General features: G+C 35.4%; 1 protein-coding gene across 1 annotated transcript in view; it reads right to left on the reverse strand.

Moving 5' to 3' along the window:
• The window catches only part of LOC128554546 (interferon-inducible GTPase 5-like), a 34,199-nt gene extending 17,305 nt beyond the window's left edge, over nucleotides 1-16,894 (reverse strand). Inside the window, exons 1-4 of the mRNA XM_053535816.1 lie at nucleotides 16,817-16,894; nucleotides 4,650-4,752; nucleotides 2,308-2,429; nucleotides 784-927 (exon numbers count right to left, since the gene is read on the reverse strand). Of these exons, the coding sequence (XP_053391791.1) occupies nucleotides 784-927; nucleotides 2,308-2,416 (253 nt within the window). The 5' untranslated portion in view covers nucleotides 2,417-2,429; nucleotides 4,650-4,752; nucleotides 16,817-16,894. The remainder of the gene's footprint in view (nucleotides 1-783; nucleotides 928-2,307; nucleotides 2,430-4,649; nucleotides 4,753-16,816) is intronic.
• Between the last annotated feature and the right edge of the window lie 3,731 nt (nucleotides 16,895-20,625).

The raw sequence follows: 20,625 nt of genomic DNA on the forward strand, positions 1-20,625 counted from the left end.
AATTTTCGAACTCGGCCTAGATTTCATCAAGGCAATCATTCTGATTAAAATTCATGAAGATTAATTGAAAAATTCAGCCTCTATCGCATACACTAGGTTTTTGTTTGATTTGACATCGTGACCTAGTTTTTTACCCCAGATGACCCATTTTCAAAATCGTTCTAGATTTCATCAGGGTAATTATTCTGAACAATAGTCATCCCTGATTAATTGAAAAATTCAGCCTCTATCGCATACACAAGGTTTTCTTTAATTTGACCTACTGACTTAGTTTTTGACCCCAGATAACCCATTTTCGAACTCTGCCTAGATTTCATCAAGGTTATCATTCTGACCAAATTTCATGAAGATCAATTAAATGAAATACAGTCTCTATCGCATACACAAGCTAAATGTTGACAGACGACAGACAGACAACCAGACAGACGGACAGACAGACGCCGGACATCGAGTTATCAGAAAAACTTACCTGAGCATTGCTCAGGTGAGCTAAAAATAGAAGTTGTATATTCATCTTATAGACACGTACTTTGTGAAATGAAACAAAATGCCTGCAGTGAAGAAAAGGTTCAGGTAATACATTTTACAAGCAAATATACACAATTATTCCGTCAAAGTTTCATTTGAGCAATACAAGATAAATATGTTAATTAATTATCAGTCTTAGCACAGATTAATGACAAAATAGTATTGTTTTGATCTTTTATTCTGCGCATTTATAATATCATAACAATACTAGAAAATAATAGCTGATTTTACACTTTAATATGCCGAGTACCTTACCATTACTAACGGATGCCTTTTGCTGATGCAAAACAAGTATCGAAAAATTATCAAATTCCAGTATGGTTTCTTCGTCAATTTCAAAGCCGTCTTCTGTTTCAAGAATAATAGTCTCGCTTTCTGGTATGCCAAACTTTTGCTTACCTATATGATAGAATCAATATCAGAAACGATCATATATATAAATAAGATGGTCATGATGATCCAGTATCACTAATCTTTTAACTTGGCATTGGAATCGTCAAGATAAACATTTTCATCAAGTTTCATGAAGAAAGGGTCAAAAGTGTGGCCTCTACAATGTTCATAAGTTTTTTCTTTTGATTTGAGTGATAATCTTGTTTTTGATCCGACATGACCTAGTTTCAAATCTGGCCTAGGAATCGTCAAGATAAACATTCAAGAAGATAGGGTCATAAATGTGGCGTCAAGTGTGTTAACAAACTTTTCCTTTATTTTCACCAGGTGACCTACGTTTTGACCTCTGTGCAGGTTTGTATCAAATCAAAGCATAAATGAAACCTCTGTATAGCTAAAAGGGCCAAACTAGAAAATGTTGCTCCTTTGAGAGGCAGTAACTCTAGAACCCATGACCGAATCTGAGGGTTACGAAAGGAACGAGTTCTTATAGTGACTTAATTTGTGTGTAAGTGTGGTTAAACCCGAATGAAGTAAAATGTCATTTCCATTGTGCTCACAAGATAAGAATGAACAAAAGTTGACTCTTTCAGGGGCCGGAACCTATGATTAGATCTGACAGATTCATCATGGAATCTAAGATCTATTGTTGTTTACGATAGTTTATAAGTTTGTACTACGTGAACCGTAAATGAAGTATCTATATGGCTGCAAAAGCAAAAATTGCTAATTGTGGCCCTACAAGAAGCCATAACTCTGGCACCCATGATTGGATCTGGCCAGATTTTGAAAGGAGTGAGTGAGTTGGGTCTTACGGCGAATCGACACAAAATGGTCATAAAGGATACCAGATATAATGCCAAAACAAGTTGTGATCAAGATTGATTAAAATCAATTGCAAAATGTGGTCTCTATCGTGTTCACAAGCCAAAATAGCAAATTTTGCCATTTAAGGGACCATACCTTGAAAATATAATGGGATCTGGCCAGTTTTCGAAAGGAACCGAGATATTATGTCAATACAAATTGTGTGCAAGTTCGATAAAAATTGATTGCAAAATGTCTCTATCGTGTTAACAAGAAACAAACTGTGAACGGACGAAGGGCGAACACAAAAGCTCACATTTTCACTACATGACAGATGAGCTATAAAGTTATAATACTATTTGCTAAGACAATAATAATATACTCATCTTGAATATATATTCTTTTTCCTGTCAAGAGCCTCGATAAAAAGTAAATGATACATAATCTGTAAATATTTCTATAAGAGGAAATTTATAGCCAGTAAGTATGTTTAAAGGGGTACATTTGATACATGTGCAATAAGCAATCCTGTGGTAATGACAAATAAATACAATGATAGTCATGATAAAAGGTAATTACATTTTAGTGAGAATTCCTTGTAGTTATATTGATACTTTACAATTCTCTTTTTTGAACCTGTCGAATCTGTCAGTTTAAAAACCTTTCCGTTATCAGGACCTTCAGCCATTACTCTGTTGTACCTTTTATGTAACATAAATGAAAGAAGAGATATATTGTTAAGTAAACATTGGAAAATAACATAAATAACATCATTTTTGGTCGCTGAGTTCGAATCACTGACACCTAACCGATGTGGGTTCGAGCCTCATACATCCAGCTGGCTTAAGGAAGGTCGGTAGTTCCACTGAAGTGCCAATTGTGATGATATAACGCACAAAGGGGCACCTGGGGTCTTCAGTAATCACCAAAGCTGGAAAGTCGTCAAATGAGTTCTAATTGTGTTGGGTCGGCGTTAACTTATCGTTGTTGCACATTTTCCATTCAATACCTATATTTGTTTTTGCATACAATATCTAGCACTTATTTTGATAAATTCTTTGTCTACAATATACACCAAATTGCAACTTTAGAATTAAGCAAGTTCTATCAAGGAGATTCAAGTGTTATTTGTTTGTTAGATAAATAGGGTTGAAGATAGCATAAAAAACAAAAGCTGTAAAAAACAACCGCTGTGTTAATGTTTATTATTACAGAAGAAGTGCAGGATATTGTTTACACTGACAAATAGTCTTTTCCGTGCAACTTGTTTAAGAATTAGTCACCATTAGTATAATCTTTTTTTAAATTATATTTTGAAATACCTTGTCCGCTCTACACACTGCTTTTCAACATAACAAAGCGAATTCGAATGAAAGATTTATGCGATATTTTTTATGTAATGATACTCTTATATATTTCATCAACCTTTGTGTAAACAGATATCAAATGACTGTAATTTCAGAAATGAACAGTTTTGAATATGATAACAATACATCTGCGGTTTAGTATATATACCTTTAATAACCTTGAATACGTTTAAAATATTCATCGCACGGAACCAGTTCGCTATTTCACATAATTAGAAAGAACATTCAATAAAGTTAAGAAGACAAAATAATTTGCTGATCAATGGACATTAAATTATTAAAGTAATTTATAATAAGAAGTATGAAATAAGGCATTGCTTCAACTCGAAATCGACCCTTATTCAACTCATCACATAAGATTTGAAAAGAATTGTCTGCTGACAGCAACAATTCCGTATCATTTTAAAGGAAGATTCTGCAATAGAAACAACACTGCCCATATTTGTACTGATGTGCAAGACGTTACGGTTGGGACAAGTTATGTGGACGCTTATTAGGAAAAAGCGATTTCTTCCAAACATCCGAAGTCAAGCGCTCTGTGCACGTGCCGGAAGGTCACATTTTGTAATTCAATAGTAAATTTTTCTTCCGGTATATCGCATGCTACTGTAAAGAGATCGATCCCGATTTTCATCTTCCCGCGATGAAAATCGGTAAGATCGATTCCCTATAAAAATATTCGATTTATTAATGTTGTTTTGACAATGTATTCCCAGCCGTGCAGTATTTGCATACAATAATATGAATTAAGGCACCGCCTAGCACGGGGATTTATCTTTTATATATCCACTTACAAAGAAATATTCAACACTCAAAGGAAAATGAAACTTCGCTCTACACAGCAAGTTTACATTTAGTGTCATCATACCTCTTACAGCGAATATCATACTTCGCAAAATTTATGGGAAGCCGTGACGGTGACGTCATTCACCGCGTTCTCGCATGACTTCAGGATTTTTTTTGTTTGTTTGCACTCCACGCAGAAACTGACGGCCTTTACACTTCTTTACTGTTTTAAAAATGTTTCTAAGTTGCATGTTCTATTTTATTATTACAAAAAAAAAAGAAGTGAAAGAATCATGTTGGTGCGGTTTACGAATTTCTATGACTGATTCGGGGTGCTCGGATGTTCATGCAGACAACCAGTCTGCGGCCTGTACATACACCGGAAAAAACCCCGAAAGAATTGCCTCAGTATATGCAGACAACAAAGACGAATAATATATATGGACGTTACCCCTATCAATTTAGACTCAGCAAGTCGTATGTGACAATGGTATATCTATTGTAAGTACCCTTGGTTTAGAGAGGTTGTACTTGTGCCAGAATGCGTCCGTGTAGGAATCAATAAGCGTCTTAGGTGTCAACATGAATATGTCTTTAAAGAATTGTAAATACAAATTGTTTATTAAAATATTGTATAGTCTGTAGCCACACCAGGAGTTTGTCACAAGTGACGTTTATCTTTACCATTGGATGGTTTCTGTCAGCCATCATATATATCGTGAAAATTTACGTAACTCACTTACGAATACTTTAAATTGAATTGCTTACCTGTGATACCTTATGTACTGCTTTTGACGTAAATACTAGTATTAACATGCCGCTGCTAAGGGTCGCCTTGAACCTCTTGTATCGCTTTAATTCTTCCTTTGACCTATCAAGAAGATTGACAGTTATAAGCACAATTTCAAGATACCATGGACTAATAAAACCCGCCCTTTAGCTCAATAGGGAGAGCGTTGATCACGGGGTCGCGAGTTCGATCCCCAGGCGGGGCGTATGTTCTCCGCGACGATTTGATAAAAGACATTGTGTCCGAAATCATTCGTCCTCCACCTGCGACAATTCATATGCGGAAGTTGGCAGTTACTTGCGGAGAACATGTTTGTACGGGTACAGAATCCAGGAACACTCATTAGGTTAACTGCCCGCCGTTACATGACTGAAATACTGTTGAAAAACGGTGTTAAACCCAAAACAAACAAACAAACAAACAAGGACTAATAAAATGTTTTAAAGAGGTCTGGAAATATGATCCGTTTTCAGAACAAAATGCATTGCGATTAAGGAGGTAGTATTATACCTTGAACATTTGTGTGTGCGTATGCCCAACCAGAAGCTTAAGTGACGATTTACGACAAGGTTTACGACAAATTGATTAATATGTTTGTAAGTTTATTTAAAAAACCATTAAACTGTCACTAATCTTTTGCGTGTTTATACAGTTATATCGAAATGTTATGCGGAATGTAAGAAAATGGATGATGGTAACTGATGTAATTGGGAATATAGCTGAGTGAAAGGTTACTTTATTACGGTTATTTTTGAATAAACGAGCCTGCTGTTTATTTTCCGTTTCCATTGATAATTTGGTTCTTACATACTTAACCTATGATCTATTATAGTTCAAATTTCTGTAGAAAAGGTGATTTCTTGAATTATATTAATATTACTATGATAACGAATCCCGTAACCAATATATCTAAATGTTAAATTCAAAGGCGTTGATATTGGTTTATGCTAGGAACTTAGTTTCAGCTTTATATTTTAACACTATCCACGAGAATACTAACTGCAAGCACTATGATTTTTTCCATACAATAGTCAGACGAGGGGTATTGCTGTAAGTTTTTTAAGTATTGAAATTTGTTTAGATAAATGCAGATAATGGGTTTTATGTTGCCCCTTTGTGCATAATAAACCTGTTTATTTTTCATGGACCCCTGTTCCAGTAAGGAGGTTGCGACGAGAACAGTATTTTAGTATTTAGTCGTGCGCTAGTTGTTTCCCTTTGTATTTTGAACTCAATTTGTAATGAAAAAAGCGTGAACTTGATTATAAGCGTGTAAGCGTGCATTAGCAGGGATAAAAATAAGCGGGGTCCAGTAGCCCTTGGCCATAGATTTTTGGCTGGGCCCCTAAATTGTAAAATGTTGTATAAAATGCCCTTATACCCAATGTTTAACGTTTATTTTGGACAGTCTGGGCCCCTAATTAAATATAGCTAGTTTATATCCCTGGTTTGGCAGAAAACTTGCCTGCAGCCACGTCTTCATAATCTGTGCAGCTATGTACTTTTGTTGTGGGGGCACAAGTACATGCTTTATATTGGTTTAAGGGGTAAAATAAAGTAAAACCCCTGTTAGAGGCAGCCTTGACAATAAAAAATGTCGGCTAGTGTCGTCTCCGACGGCTTCCTTTGCACTTATATACTTCAAGGTAAAGTAAGCTTCTCATCGGCCGTCCCAAACGTCGAGAGTTGCAAAGTAAAAATAACAACAAAAGTCTTTGCTAAACCTCTAACAACCAGGGTCCCGCCAAAGAGGACCCCCTTGAAGAGTATCCGTCTTTTGGTCAGTGCAGGTCTGTGATTGGGATATAACTATATGCGCAGTAAGTGTACTGTATCCTTTTGTCCTTTGAACAAGTAGGTTTTAGTTAAAAATGGCAAAATTCGTACAAGAAAATTTTGTTTATAGCTAATTTGAGTTCCGCACATAAGGGCATGGCAGTTTGGATTTATGTTTAATTGGTATTTTTGCATGATTCGGGCATAGTATGTTGTCTTGACCTGTCCAGTTAGCATACAAGTGCATTGTCGTAGATAGTTTTAATGTTCAGATCTTTCATTATTGTTCGTGCTAATTTAAGGAAAATACCTGCAGATCAACATTAAAAGTTAAAATTGTAAAACAAATTATCGTTGTTATATGGTATCAGAAATGATATAGGTGACTACACTTCCATGGTACGCATGTCTGACAGCCAGATTGTATCTTCCAGCCACCTTACAGGTCCTTTTCTCTTCGTGAGTTTTGTTTTCTAAGGAGTATCACATATAAGATCATTACCGTAATCTTACATCCGCTATGCTGCTGTTTCATTAATATTTTTCAGCGGCATTTGGCTTAATAATTGCCATCACAGATTCCATCGACTGGCACAATGGTTCACAAATTTCTTACTGTCGCCATGTTTCCAGTGATTGTCTAAGTATATGGGTTGAACACCTGTGGTGTTGATTGACGTCCGATCAAAATCTAGATGAGCATTCATTTAACAGGATGATTCGTATCTGCAGCCATTTATTGCAGTGAAACATCTCTATTTTAGAAAAGGCAAGTATCTTATATACATGTTTATATACAAATGGTAATAACTGTCTAGGTCGGATCGCCCCTGATACATACATTTTATTTATTTAGCTGATAAATGAAACATTATCATGACCATTTTTCTAATCACATTAAAGGGGCTTGCCTCCACGAGGACACCAAATGCTTTAATTTTGTAAAATTGGAAAATATTTATGAGAAACATAGACGTATGTTTAAAATCTACTTTGAAACGCTTATAGAATATTAAATAATTTATACCCCTTTTTTCTACATCACATTTAAATTGCTCTACTAACGTTTTTGTTTATTTCCCTGTATGTTTAACATGCTTAACAAATGTTCCACAAATGCGGCACATTTACATTATCAAATAATGTAAGTACATTCTCGTGTTTAAAACAAATGAGGGGTGTCACTTTAAAACAGATGTTTACATGTATACACGGGTGAATTGGGTCCATGTTTTGGAGAAGAAATTGTAAACATCATCAAATTATAGATAGTAATAATTGTTTACACGAAAATTAAATGTAGCATATAAAACAATTTTCATTCTACAAATCCATTGTCAATTTACTCATATTTATAAATATTTTGAATTTTGAAAAGGGCCTGCGTGAAGGGGCCACACTTTGGTCAGTTCAGCGCCTTTAAAATCTCATCATTGCTTTAAAAAAAAGTTACATGTCTAGCTTCGTTTGGTGCATTTGCAACATGGTACGAGTGCTTAATATTTACACAACTAGGTTAAATATCGTTTTGACTATTGTTTAATTCTATTTATGTACAAATGGCATTATTTTTTGTAGGGGGACAAATCTTTTAGAATATTTAAGTATCCAATTCTACGGGACAGAAAAAAAACGTATTTGACAGATGGGTTGTTTATAGGGATGTTGTTCGTTCACTAAAAAAATTCTATGTTTTTCTAATATACTGCTAAACCTTAAACAAATTTCTACTTTGATATGATATAACTAACGCTTGTTATTAACCTTGGGGCAATTATTATTTTACTAAGCAGTTTTATTTATTTATAATGTATATATACGTATATAAAATAATAATTTTAGTTGCCCTTCAACACACATAAGCGCATTTCAGGTATGGCATTAGGCAAGGTGATTAACTACAAAAGACGGAAAATAATGATTCAAATCGTATTGGTTATTTGATAATGTTTATTGCTAATAGTTTTTCCCACTTTTGCAGCTATCGCTGGGGATAATTGTTCTTTCGATTGATTCAAATTTTATCTTATTTATTTAATGTATTTTGTTTGTACCTTTGCAGTGCCGCTTGGGCAAATGAAATTAGGTTATTTTCAATATAATCTTTAGCTGTTTGTATAGTATGTGCATTTTAAACATTATCTCACCTTGCCAGTTGGCATGAGAAATCTTTAAATAAAGTCGCGGCCTTTTCCCACTAAACTGTGTTGTAGTTTTCATTTATATTGATAATTTAGTTGAAGTGGGTATGACAGACGTATATGGTCGGACGCTAACTCATCGGTCAACGAAATGATGATATTATCAGTCATTAATAAATTTACTCTTGTTTTCTTTTAAAATGGCTGATGATTTTGCGTCTTGCTAATGGCTGCTGTCATTCCCTGATATATACGGTCCATTGATAAAATAATTAGAACATATCGTACTTTAAAAACGAAATGTTTTGAAGCTACATTAAACGAAAAAGATCATTTTATTTAATATTTTCTGTAAGTTTAACAATTTTGGTAAAAGACCACAAGACAATGCGAAATACCAAATATTAAAAGCAAAGGCCTTGCATTTTCAGACAAGAAAATGTTTAATGTTTTTTTTCCTATATAAGGCTATGAAAAATTTGAGACCCCCGGGGCAGGGCCTCTTTTTACCCAAGGGGCATAATGTTAAACAATTTTGGTAGAGGACCACAAATTTACATAGTTACATACAAAATATCAAAGGCCTAGGTTTTGTGGTTTTTGACGAGATTTTTAAAGTTGCTTCCTATATAAATCTAGGAAAACTTGTGACCCCTAGGGCGGGGCCTCTTTTCATGCAAGAGACATGATTTGACAGAGGACCATAAGATGATGCCACATGCAAATTATCAAGGCTCTGTGCTTTGCGGTTTGAAACAAGAACATTTTCAAAGTTTTTCCTTTCGGTTGTCGTGGCAACCAGAGTTCTGCATGGATTTCAATTCTTTGAACAAACTTGAAAGGATGTGTGTGTGTGTCTCCCAAAGATCATTCCTGTGAAGTTTGGTGTAATTTTGTCCAGTAGTTTTCTAGGAGATGTTTTAGGATTAGTTGACGGACGCACGACTGACTATGCACGACGGACATAGAGTAGTCACAAAAGCTCTTCATGAGCCTTTGGCTCAGATGTGCTAATAAAACAAACAAATTCAGTGAATTTATATACCCCGCCTAACAGATTGTTTTTGTGAATGAAAACAAAATGAGGAGGCTGTACTTTAAAAGGTATTTTATTTTCACATATAAGTATGTTATGTTTAATAGGACAGTGCTGTGGTTTTTGGATCATATTTTCTACCAAACCAAGGGGAAAACCTCTGTCCTATAGTGATCTATATTTGTATTAAGTTTCATTAAGATCCATCAATGGGTTGCTTTGTTTTGCGAGAATTTATGAACACTGCTGTAACTGTAGAGATTTTGAGGAAAGATATGCATGCACCACCACATGAAGAGACATCAATGCATTACTTTGCTATGGGGACATTTATGGATTGTAAAACAATTCAAGGGCAATAACTCTGGTTATTGAAGTGATCCGGACAAACAGGGTGTGTGCAACACAGCTCTAAATTGATAAACGTTTGTGTAAAGTTTTAAGAAGATACATTAAAAGGTCACTTGGATGCAGTCACATTCCTAATTTTTACAAAAGCAAAGGGAAAACTCTGCTTTTAGTCAAGTGGGTGGGTGGGGGGGGGGGGGGGGGAAGAGTAGTACTAAAAGTAAAGGAAATACCATGTGCTTATTAATAATTATTTAAGGTTGGTAATTCTAGCTAAAGTACTTTTTGAATTAAATGCATTACCAAATCAAGGGGAAAAATTCTGCCTTTACCGAGGCAAGGGGAATAATACTATTGTGTGAGCAAAAGTGGTGTCCTACCTAATAATTATGTGATGTTTGTGATTCTAGCTGAAGTACTTTTTGAATTATACGCATTTTTATTTCCGATGGACAACGCCAAAACAATATACCTTCGCCTTCAGACAGGGATAGTTAAATGAGGCTGAAATGCTCTTACCCTATATCATTTGTAATCAGACGATTTACCACAAATTTGTGAAAAAAGGGTAAAAAGAATTAAAAAGCAATCCCTTGTGTTAACAAGCTTAAGGAGAAAAAAACAGTTGTAGACATTTTGAAGCATTTATTGCTGATATGGTATTTTTTTTCCTCTTACTGAGCAAACTTTATCTTTGGCAACATTGACCTTGGCCCAATTGGGCGAATATGCAGTTCGTACCAAGGTCGTACTAAAGCTACCAAAAGGCAGAGTTGCATTTCAATATCTCAATTCAGAATAGTTTTTTTATGACCATGACACTGATCTCACTGCATCTCAACTGTATTTTAAAGCTAGCACTGTTTTCCTATTTCAAGTAATAATCTAAACATAGACCTTACTATAAGCTACCTATAGATCAATTTTCATTTTAAAATATTGAGTGGAAAAGATGAGTTTGATATCACATGGAGAACCCTGGTTAACACACACTGTCAAACCTTTGTTTAACAACCAGTCATGGGAGAATGGCTGCTCAGGAATGGTGATTACTTAACAAGGGTACTGATCTTTTTCAGCGTCTCCTGATATATTATCATATTTTTGAAGAAGTCTCATGAATTTTGAATGACTGTCAATCATAAGATGTGTTAAATTATAGCCATAGAAGGGAAAATACTCAAGTTTTGATAATATTTTATATCTTGTTATTGATAACCCAATCTTTCGAAATGATTAACAATTTGTGAAATTCAAGTATGCAAATACCGGCAGGTGACTACTAGCAAAAGTTGGAAGTTGGACTGTAACTTGTTAACAAAACAATCTTCAGATGAACCGCCAGCATTTCATCAAATGTATTTTACGCAAAAAAAAAGTGTTTGTATGGCTATACCATCTTTTTCACAGTATCGCTGTATGATATACTATCTTTCTTGAAGATTTTGTGTACCTCATTATAACTCTTCATCAAATGAAGTGATGCCTAACCATGTATAATCAGGCCTAAATAAAGGCCAAATAAATTGAAATTGCCTTGATTCTTGTCTTTAATGTTTAAGGTATATCAAACAAAGTAAATAAATAAATAAAACAAAACTCCAATCTAATGCCTTGATTTTTATTCATGTTTATCTTTTTGTGACCTAAAACCACTGGATGAAAATTTTAACTAGGTTATTTTATCGTTACAGTAAAGTGATATATAAATTTGAGGGGTTTAAAATATCTAAGGACATAGAAGTTAAACCATTCAGTTCAACATTAAACATGTAGATTTGCAAGAGTGGGCATGACTATTTACTTTGGGTAATGATAACGTTTCATATTATCAATAGGGCAGTTTGTTTGATATAAAGCAGTTCTAAAGTATGACATTGAGTTTAACATTGACTGTACAAAACAAGAGGATCCTAAGATCGGTGTGCAAAACAAGACATGTCATCCAAATTTCAAGGCTCTATCTTAAAAAAAGTAGGACTGTCACAGTAAGTCACATTCCACATGTCCAAGATTCGAATTTGACTTAAAGATCACCAAGGTTAACATTCTGACCAATTTTTATGAAGATATTCATAAATGTGGCCTCTAGGGTGTTAAAAATCTTTTCCTTTGATTTGACCTGGTGTCCTGAAACAGATTTGCACTTGACGCAAAATGATCAAGATTAACATGTTGACCAAGTTACATGAAGATTAAGTCATGAATAGTGTTAACTAGCTTTTTATTTGATTTTGACCTGATGACCTAGTTTTCTATCCTACCTGACCTAGATTTTAATTTGACCTAAACGTCAACGATCAAGATTAACATTCTGACCAAGTTTCATGAAGATACAGTCATAAATGTGGCCTCTAGGATTTTAACTAGCTTTTTCATTTGATTTGATCTGGTGACCTAATTTTTTACCCTACCTGATCCAGATTTAAACTTGACCTTAAAATCATCAGGATTAACATTCTGACTAAGTTTCATAGAGGTATTCTGATAAATGTGGCCTCTGGAGTGTTAACTAGCTTTTTCTTTTGATTTGACCAGGTGAGCTAGATTTTGACCCCACCTGACCCAGATTTAAACTTGACCTAACAATAATCCAGTCTAGTTTTTATCCCCATTTGACCGAGATTTGAACTTGACCTAAAGATCATCAAGACTAATATTCAGACAATGTTCCATGAAGATATAGTCATAAATGTGGCCTCTAAAGTATTAACAAGCTTTTCCTTTGATTTGACCTGGTGATCTAGTTTTTGACCCAAGATAACCCAATATCGAACTCGTTCAAGATTGTATTGAGAGTGACAGTCTGACCAAGATTAATTAGGATTGGACCAAAATTGTAAACTCCAAAGTGTAGACAGTCAAATTGTTGACGACGACGACGGACTTAGTGCTCAGTGAGCTAAAAAAAGGATGAGAGGGGGTAGGGTTAGAAAATGGGGGATGAGGAAAGTAGAATAATGATGAATATTAAAAAGGGAATACTACGTTCCTTAAACACAGTTACTCTACAACGTAAACCAAAGCAGCGAAGACACATACATACACGCATACATATAACTAATATACAGACAAGTAAGATATGACAATAACGTGGCCGCCGCTCGTTACACACAGACGCACAAGCACATACACATAAACGGGAAAAACAACAGACGAGAACCGCCTAACGCAGGCCGGCAGCCAAGATTAATGTGGGCACCGACAACTTACTCATAGTAAAAGGAGACGGGCGCAAAAGCAATGGAGCACTAATGCGAGGGGAATGGATGGCAGAGGGTGATGGAGTAGTGAGAAGAAAGAGGAAAGAAACGCTTACAACACACAAGACAACATACACAACACATTATACAAGATAACCTTATTCCAGATGAACAAGTTTGGTAATGGTGCTTGAATGTATAAAGAAAATATTCTGACCAAGTTCCATGTGGAAATATGGCACTTAGATTGTTAATGACGTTTTTTGGTATGACTTGACCAAATGACCTTATTTTATTTTACTACAGTGACCCACATTTGAAAATCTGTCCGAGATTTTATGAAGACTTACATTCTGTCCATGTTTCATGTAAATCAAAAAGTAGGATAGTGTTGCCTCTCGTGTGTAAACGATTATTTGACCAAGTTGCATTGTACTTGATCCCAAATCAAATTTTTCAATATATGTTATCAAGTCACAGATTCTCTCGTATTACATGTAAATGAAGAAGAGAATGTAGCCTGTAGAGTTGATGTTATGACTTTATTATGAACCTTTTTCTTAAAATTCCGAAACGAAAATATTTTTTCAAGGTTTCATGTATATCAGAGTAAAAAGGTGCTTTTTTATTGTTAGACCTATTGCTCTACTTTTTAGACCTCAGAAGAAAAAGTCTTTATCCAAGATCATATAAACTAGGTAGAATATAAGGGTAACCTTTGTTGTGTTAAAAGTTGTTTATTTTATTATTTACATAGGCAAATATTTCATTGAGTCCATATGCCATTAACTTAGATGTATTAAAGAGATTAATGTATGCTAACAAGTGTTTAATGTATTGTAGTTTTCTTGCCAAAGCAAATGACCATCTTTAACTACTGGTCTAAGATTTGATACAAGTACATTTTAACCATTATTACTAAAAATATGTTTTTCTTGTATCACAACGATTTTCCTATTTAACTGTGTGAGTGCACCAGTATTTATGGGGGTACATCTGTTTTCTGTTGACTGTTCATGTACATAGACTAGCTGGCCTGCCAGCATACTGTTCAATGACTGTAGATTTTGTCAGGAGTTGTAGATTTTGTTAAGAGTTGATAATAGTATGACCTAACTTATGAATTTCTGTTTATGAAAGTATCACATTTCCTACCATTAATTATAAACTTTGATGTATTTGTACAAATTTATAGTATGTGGACCGTCATCTTTGCTAATAACCCGAATATCTATGTCCCACTATTTTCCCAAATGAGTCGGTAGTGTTAGATATTTCAACTGAATCTAGCTTAGAGTCAAACTCGGCGAAATACTTCAACATAGCCACTTCAATAGATCAAAACTTGCAGCGTCTGCAGTCCTGTAATAGCACATCCAGAGAGAGCATACTCGTTCAGCAGCTCGACAACATTTTTTTTTATATAAAGTGTATAATGTGTACGCTGACTCTCCCTAGCCCTATTGACACGTACTTTAAGCATGATTGCAATAATTTATACAAACGAACAGTGGCAGAGAAATCAACACAATGTATCAAATATGTTGAAGACGATCATATCTGCTCTATTTTATATGGGAATGAGATAGTTAAAACTTACAATGACTGATTACCTTATTAAACACTCAAACTATCGCAAACCTTGAGATAAATTACGTAGCTACAATAAGGAGTTTAAAAATGAACAAGAGCTGTCGGATGACAGCGCGCTCGACTATTCGAAGAATTGATTGAAGAATGGGGTCAAAATATTTCCACAGATATTCAGAACCAATTTCAAAGTCCAAAAAGTGCCATAATTCAGTCAAAATAGTTATGTACTCTTGTCTACAGATGGAATCGTGATGATAAACAGGTGTCCAAAGTTTAAAAGCCAAATGTCAAATAGTTTTGACAAAACTGGACTTGTATGAAAACAGAAACAATTTCAAAGTCCAAAACGGGCCATAATTCAGCCACAGTAGATGACAGAGTTATGTACTCTTTTCTACAGATAGAGACTATTATACTAAACAAGTGATAAAAGTTTCAAAGGCATATGTCAAACACTTTACACAAAATATGAACTGGTACGAAAAACTTGACCAAGATTTCTAAGTCAAAAGGGGCTATAATTCAGCCAAAATCATTGGAGTTATGTACTCTTGTCTATAGCTGGACATCGTGATGGTAAACAGGTGTTGAAAGTTTCAAAGCTTTATCTCAAAAGACTTTGTCAAAATATGAACTGGTACGAAAAATTAACCAAGATTTCTAAGTCAAAAAGGGCCATAATTCAGCCAAAATCCTTGAAGGAGTTATGTGCTCTTATCTATAACTGGACATGGTGATGGTAAACAAGTGTTGAAAGTTTCAAAGCTTTATCTCAAAAGACTTTGTCAAAATATGAACTGGTACGAAAAACTTAACCAAGATTTCTAAGTCGAAAGGGGCCATAATTCAGCCAAAATCCTTGATGGAGTTATGTACTCTTGCCTATAACTGGACATGGTGATGGTAAACAAGTGTTGAAAGATTCCAAGCTTTATCTCAAATGACTTTGTCAAAATGTGGACTGGTACGAAAAACTTAACTACGGTGTGACGCCGACGCCGACACCGACGCCGTAGTGTGATGGATAGCTCTACTTATTCTTCGAATATTCGAGCTAAAAGTCACACAAATTCCTTTTCTTAAATGTTATACTGTGTCTAAAACTTTAATAAAATGCGATATGACTTTGGCGTATTTTAGAGTGCTAGCATTTGCGTCGTTGTATTCGCATCAAGACGAAAAGTTCCATTGCCGCCACAGCCATGCGGGTTTATGATTGATTAAAGGAACAGTTATCAAGTCTCTTTGATATGCTCAGCATTGTTTCATACGCTTTCCACCAATACATCAATTTTACCAGCACCTTTTTCTCTAAGCGTAGATAGAAATTAGTAAGAAAAAATGTGGAAAAACACAGGTCGCACAACACGACATAAATGAAAATGTTGCAGGCTCGGTTTCTTTGAGCCTAGACGGTAGTGGAAATGCAAGCTAACGTCCTCGCTCTCTAGCCCCGGGTTGTGCACAACTCAACATTTACACATGTTATAAGTACCAGAATGTAATTTAGAGACCTCCGCAGATGTATTCATATTGCAGACGATGCACATGGAACCTTCACTAGTGCACAGAGTGCAGTTCCATGAAAAGCGGCATATGGTCCCAGATAAAATAATGGCTGTGCCCTAAACGAGAAAACAATGGGCCGATCTAAACAGAGGGGATATGTGGTTATGGAACCTGCATATCACAGAAATTGCCAAAAGACAAAATTAAAAACCAGTCACTATATTCAAAGAGTGGTTAAACAATACCAAAAGCTTTTACAGCGGGAGTATTGGAGCCACCCAGGCCGAAATGATCAAGCTGTAACATTAAACAGTACACTAGCACAACATAAATGTCGTGCAGAACAGAAGAGATCGAAATATAATAAAATTTGTGTCAAAACACTAAAACTAATAAAAAATAGTGTGGCGAGGTATTGAAAATACGCCCTTCACCACAGCGCCTTCTATCGAAAAAGCAATGTAAGTGTTTTTCAAAGCAGAAAATATAAATACGGAACGTTTAACAAAATTAGTCATTATATAGTCATCACAACTTACCTGTAACTACTCCACAATAGTGATATCTGTCTACAAGTTTGATACTTCAACAGTCTGACCTCTCTTCATCTAAAGCAAATAATGACGTCAAACAGATAAAGAATGACCACATGACTGATCACATGACTGATCACATGACAAAAGAACGGGAACTAAAATAACTACAAAACCGACATACAAGTAGCGAGACGACAAACAAGGAAGATGATTAATTATTTTATCCGTAGGACATGAAAATAAGAAGCGACAGACTCGCCCGCACTCTGAGAGACATGTTGTTTTAACCATGACGAGAACTGACCTAGATTTTAACCATATATCAGTAAGAGCAGTCTGTCGCTTCTGACTATTGACCATTAATAACAAATGCTGATTGAATGGGATAAGGTGACTTTTATTATTATAATATCATTACAGAAAATTAAAGAAATATCATGGCATATTGTATGAGATAGAAGTATCATGAAATGAAGCATGAAAAGATAGATTTCTAGCCAATTTGCATAAAACAAATAGGCAACGCTATGATGCTGAAGCTCTAAATTTATGATAAGTACACATGTACTAGACAATGGAAGGAGAAAATGCAAAATTGCAAATTCTGCTAGCAAATCCAGCTGCCGAAATTCCGAGGCCATGATGCTCAACGAATTCTCAACATCATGATAAATTATACTGATGATTGTGTATACAATATGCCATACCGAAATGCACAAAGAGTGTTGAGGGCCACCAAATATTTTATGAAATAAAATTCGTCCATAAAATGGTACATTGAATATTGTATCTAATTACTGAATAGCCACATGCAAGCATTCATTTCTTTAATAATACCAGATTTTCCGGATAATTTACTTTCAAAGATGGCAATATAAGCTATATTCAACTCTATTTGGCCATTATTTCTCTTGATTTTATCTAATCAATAATATGCAGCAGTTACTTTTTCCCTGATAATTTGTTGGATCTAACCCGAAATAGGTCAGGTGGTAATCTTTATAAGACGCGCACTTTATAATTCAGCCATTATTCAAGTATGTAATTACGTATATTTGAATAGATCAAAAATTTTACTTAATAGTGTTTTGCTTACCCTGCTTGCAAAGTTTCCATTTACTTTCACCAGTCTAAGGTGAAAGAACTCTACCGAGGTCATGCCACCCTGCCACTCCGAGTGTATATTTAGAATTAGCAGAGTATCATGCAAACCACCAAATGGTTCGACAGTGCTCTCAGGCTGCCCTTCTATTCCTAGTGTATTGTTTGACTCGACAGTGCTTCTTCCTTGCTTCCGGTATAATGACATATATCGACAGCACAACGCCTGTGACAAGAGGATATACAAGCTGCATACACAAGCATCTAAATAAAAGTAAATAGAGTATCAAAATTATTATCTATTATGTTGGGTTAACCCCCTCGGAACCAAATAACTAAATAATAGAATTACTATACAGATGTTGCTTATTGATAAATGATTTCGTGATTACGATAATGTCACAAAGCGCACAGCCCTAGATTTGGCAGTGTGGACGAAAATTATTAAAAAGATGGCGGCATTAAGATACCATACTATTGCAATATTCAAGAATCAATGTTACTGCAATTCCTGTACGACTAAGCCATTGGCAATGTAATACGGAATATTTTCTTACATAATACATGCATGCGCAGGCACCATCTAGCACTGAAAACACAGTCAAAGTCGTAATTCGAAAGCAAAATTTATATGACACATGCCGTTCAAATCAGTTCGATCAAATTAACCTCCTTAGAAATTTTGATTTAACAAAAGCCAGAGTAAAACAATTTAATTACAAGCGTAAACACAGATATTACAGACATAAACCAATGTATAGTCTGTATCATATACGGCAGAACACGGACCAAATACAATAACATCGACTTTTTATCTTTCGCTTCTACAACATCCACATCAAAATAGTTTTTGATAAAAAGCGTTAAAATAAATAATGTGGTCATAAACCGATTTAGATGGTAGAACAAAAGGGACCGAAAACAAAGGTTTAATAACATGTAGCTTTTACCTGACTACTTACCTTCTGGTAATGCTACCAAATAACATATTTTAACTACTATACCCAACACCGGCATAAATTTCTATTGTCCACATGCCTGTTTTCTTATCCCATCGCCCGAAAGAAATTTACTTTCAATGCCTGCTTAAAATAAAACAAAACAATAGATTGTACTGCTGTATAATGAACAAAATGTGACGCAATCTAATACTTAATGTATGATTAATTTAAAACCATTTCCAGTTTCGGAAGATCAACATAGTACTGCTGTAATTATTACCCGATGTACAGTAAAATGCATAGTCTAATCATCATCATCATCATAACCGCCACCACCACCATCATCATCACAATAATTTAAAATTGCGTTCAAAGGTATGATTACTAGCCCAACGTCATCATCAACATCATCATCATCATGAGGATACCATCAAAATTATAAAATTAGAAGAATTAGTAAATAACCACGATATTATATTTCTTAAACTAGAGATGCTTTTGAAAAAGGCGCATATCTCCCACAACTGCCTTATCAGACTTTCAGTGCTTTGATTATAACGCGACTGCCTTATCAGACTTTCAGTGCTTTGATTATAAAAAACAAGTTTCAAGGGCCTTCATTCCGAAGTGCCTGAGCCAATTTGGCAAGTTAACGAACTTGGCCGAGATATTATGATCAAACACATTTTCGTCAAATTTGGTGAAGATCGGATGTGAAATGTTCATCTTAGAGTGCGGACAAGCTTTGTGACAGACGGACATACGGACACAGACAGACAGACAGACACGCACGCACGCACGGACACACACGTAGAGGAATAAATAATATATGGCGCCCACACCACTATGCGGACCTGCAAAACTGAAAAGATAAGTTGATATCCAACGCACAAAATACTGGAGAATACTATTCCACAAACTGATAAATGTTTAGTTATACATTGTACGCAACAGACACGGGTGCAAAGGTGAGGATCGGGCACATTGTGCCGCGCAATAGTTAACCCTCCAAGCAATCAACTGCACTAAAAGGTAAAAGGTAAAAGGTAAAGGTAATTTTATTTACCGTCGCTTTGTGAAACAATTGAAACAATTAACATAAGTTCTGCAGAGCTTTTGAGCGACCCTATTTTAAGAACAGTTAAAACCATTTATACCTTACCCCCAGCAGTTTGCTGGTACCCATTTACAGCTGGGTCGACTGAGGCAAACGTGATAAAGTGCCTTGCCCAAGGACACACCGCAATGGGAGTAGCCAGGATCCGAACCAGGGGCCTTCACCTCCGTGGGAAAGCGTCGTAGCCCTCTCGACCAATGCGTCCACTAAGCGGCACTCAAGGACATAAACAGGGGGATGATGTCTGTTTCAACATACCCAAATGTTAGAGGTTTGTAGCAAAGTGATCCACAAATATATAAAATATATAATATGTACTGACTTACAAGTACACATTTATAAACAACTTTCGACGGGTCAAAGACCAATTGGCCGAGGAGTTGTAATCCCTGTTTAATATAAGATACAGTCAATTCGAGGAATTTGGTTGAACGACCGACCATGTAGGTCAAGGCCCCCTATAACGGTTAAGAAGCGCACGCCCTTAACACCAATAATAAGAGAAGGCCAGTCGAACGCCAAACTTAAGATGCTGATCTAGTGGCCAACCTAGGAAGTGAGCTTGAATTTTAAGATACTACCGCAGTATCAAACCTTTAAAGGCATACCAAAATTGTGGATCATATAAATTTTATATAGCTCACGTGATCAAC

This window comes from Mercenaria mercenaria, unplaced genomic scaffold, assembly GCF_021730395.1.
Source record: "Mercenaria mercenaria strain notata unplaced genomic scaffold, MADL_Memer_1 contig_517, whole genome shotgun sequence".
In the NCBI taxonomy this organism is placed as follows: domain Eukaryota; kingdom Metazoa; phylum Mollusca; class Bivalvia; order Venerida; family Veneridae; genus Mercenaria; species Mercenaria mercenaria.